The sequence below is a fragment of the Habropoda laboriosa genome, unplaced genomic scaffold (genome assembly GCF_001263275.1).
Source record: "Habropoda laboriosa isolate 0110345459 unplaced genomic scaffold, ASM126327v1 scaffold181, whole genome shotgun sequence".
In the NCBI taxonomy this organism is placed as follows: domain Eukaryota; kingdom Metazoa; phylum Arthropoda; class Insecta; order Hymenoptera; family Apidae; genus Habropoda; species Habropoda laboriosa.
In genome coordinates, this window is record NW_017100301.1 from 212,028 (window position 1) to 213,233 (window position 1,206).

Here is a 1,206-nt window from a genome sequence, read left to right on the forward strand (position 1 = left end):
CATTAGATACGTTAACTAATTCTACTTAAATGAGTAAGTAACATATTATAGAAAAATTGTAAAAAGTTGAAAGAGGGCAAATAAATGAATAACAAATCAAAAAAGCATTAAAGAAATGTTTATATCCAGATTCATTAAAAGAAATGTCATGTTTATGTGTAAAAACTATTGTTTTCAAAGATATAAAAGATACAAGAAATAATACATCATTTTTTGTATTGATTTACTAATATTACTAATTACTAATATTACAATAACATGCCTGAAACTATGTTACAAGGAAAACAATTCTTGATATATTTATAGTTAAAATAGTGAAAGAAAACAACTTCTAATTGCTAATTGTAATAAATATAATCAGCATTATTTATATTAAATAATGATTTTAAATAATCTTAATAAATATAATCAGTTCCTTTCAACGTTAACTAGCGAGGAGCATATATTCCTATAGGGGCAACGGTGCGTGGGTGTCGAGAATGTATCCGTACGTGTTGATCACTAAAATTGAGCAGAAATACCATTACAGTATGACTGTATAATAGATTTGATAATCACACAGAAGAAATTGCAAAATGTAAATTTGTATTTTCCACTTGAATATTAAAACGAATAATGATAGTAGTCAAATTAGGTGACATCCCAAACGAACAATACCACGCGTGTACGCACATATCGGATTATTTGAAATAACAACATCCTTGTAACTTTTACAGAACATACAATTTCCCCAAATTTCACATTGCTATTGAACGATGTTTTTAATAAATTTTCGTACCAATCTTAATCTTTAGTCTTTCTTCAACGCGAACTAGGCGCGTCTCTTCGGCCATGTTACCTCCATGACACTACTGAGTGAGTACATGAACAGAATGCAGACGGTTCGTTCATTCTGTGAATGGATTTTAAACAGGACCGTAGTAAGTTATACGTACACCCAACTCTGATAAAATATGATTTAAATTAATTTTGAAATATTTATTAATGTTTATTAAACTTAACAGTTTATTAAAACTCTGCTTATAGTTAATATCTATGAAATAAAAATAACATACTAGGTGTAAATTGTAGCTATTTACAATTCCATTACTAATTTATCAGTATCCGTTTAAAACGAAGTATTAGTACTTATTTAAGAGGTATTATTTTTTACCATTGAAATAATAAATGTAAAGTAGTAAATTTTATTTATATCTTTATTCATAA

At 27.0% G+C, this 1,206-nt stretch overlaps 1 protein-coding gene across 1 annotated transcript in view; it reads right to left on the bottom strand.

Annotated features, from left to right (window-relative positions):
• Nucleotides 1–837, bottom strand: part of LOC108573967 (ras GTPase-activating protein 3) — an 8,189-nt gene extending 7,352 nt beyond the window's left edge. The window contains exon 1 of the mRNA XM_017936461.1: nucleotides 779–837. Coding sequence (XP_017791950.1) covers nucleotides 779–833 — 55 coding nt within the window. The 5' untranslated portion in view covers nucleotides 834–837. The remainder of the gene's footprint in view (nucleotides 1–778) is intronic.
• Between the last annotated feature and the right edge of the window lie 369 nt (nucleotides 838–1,206).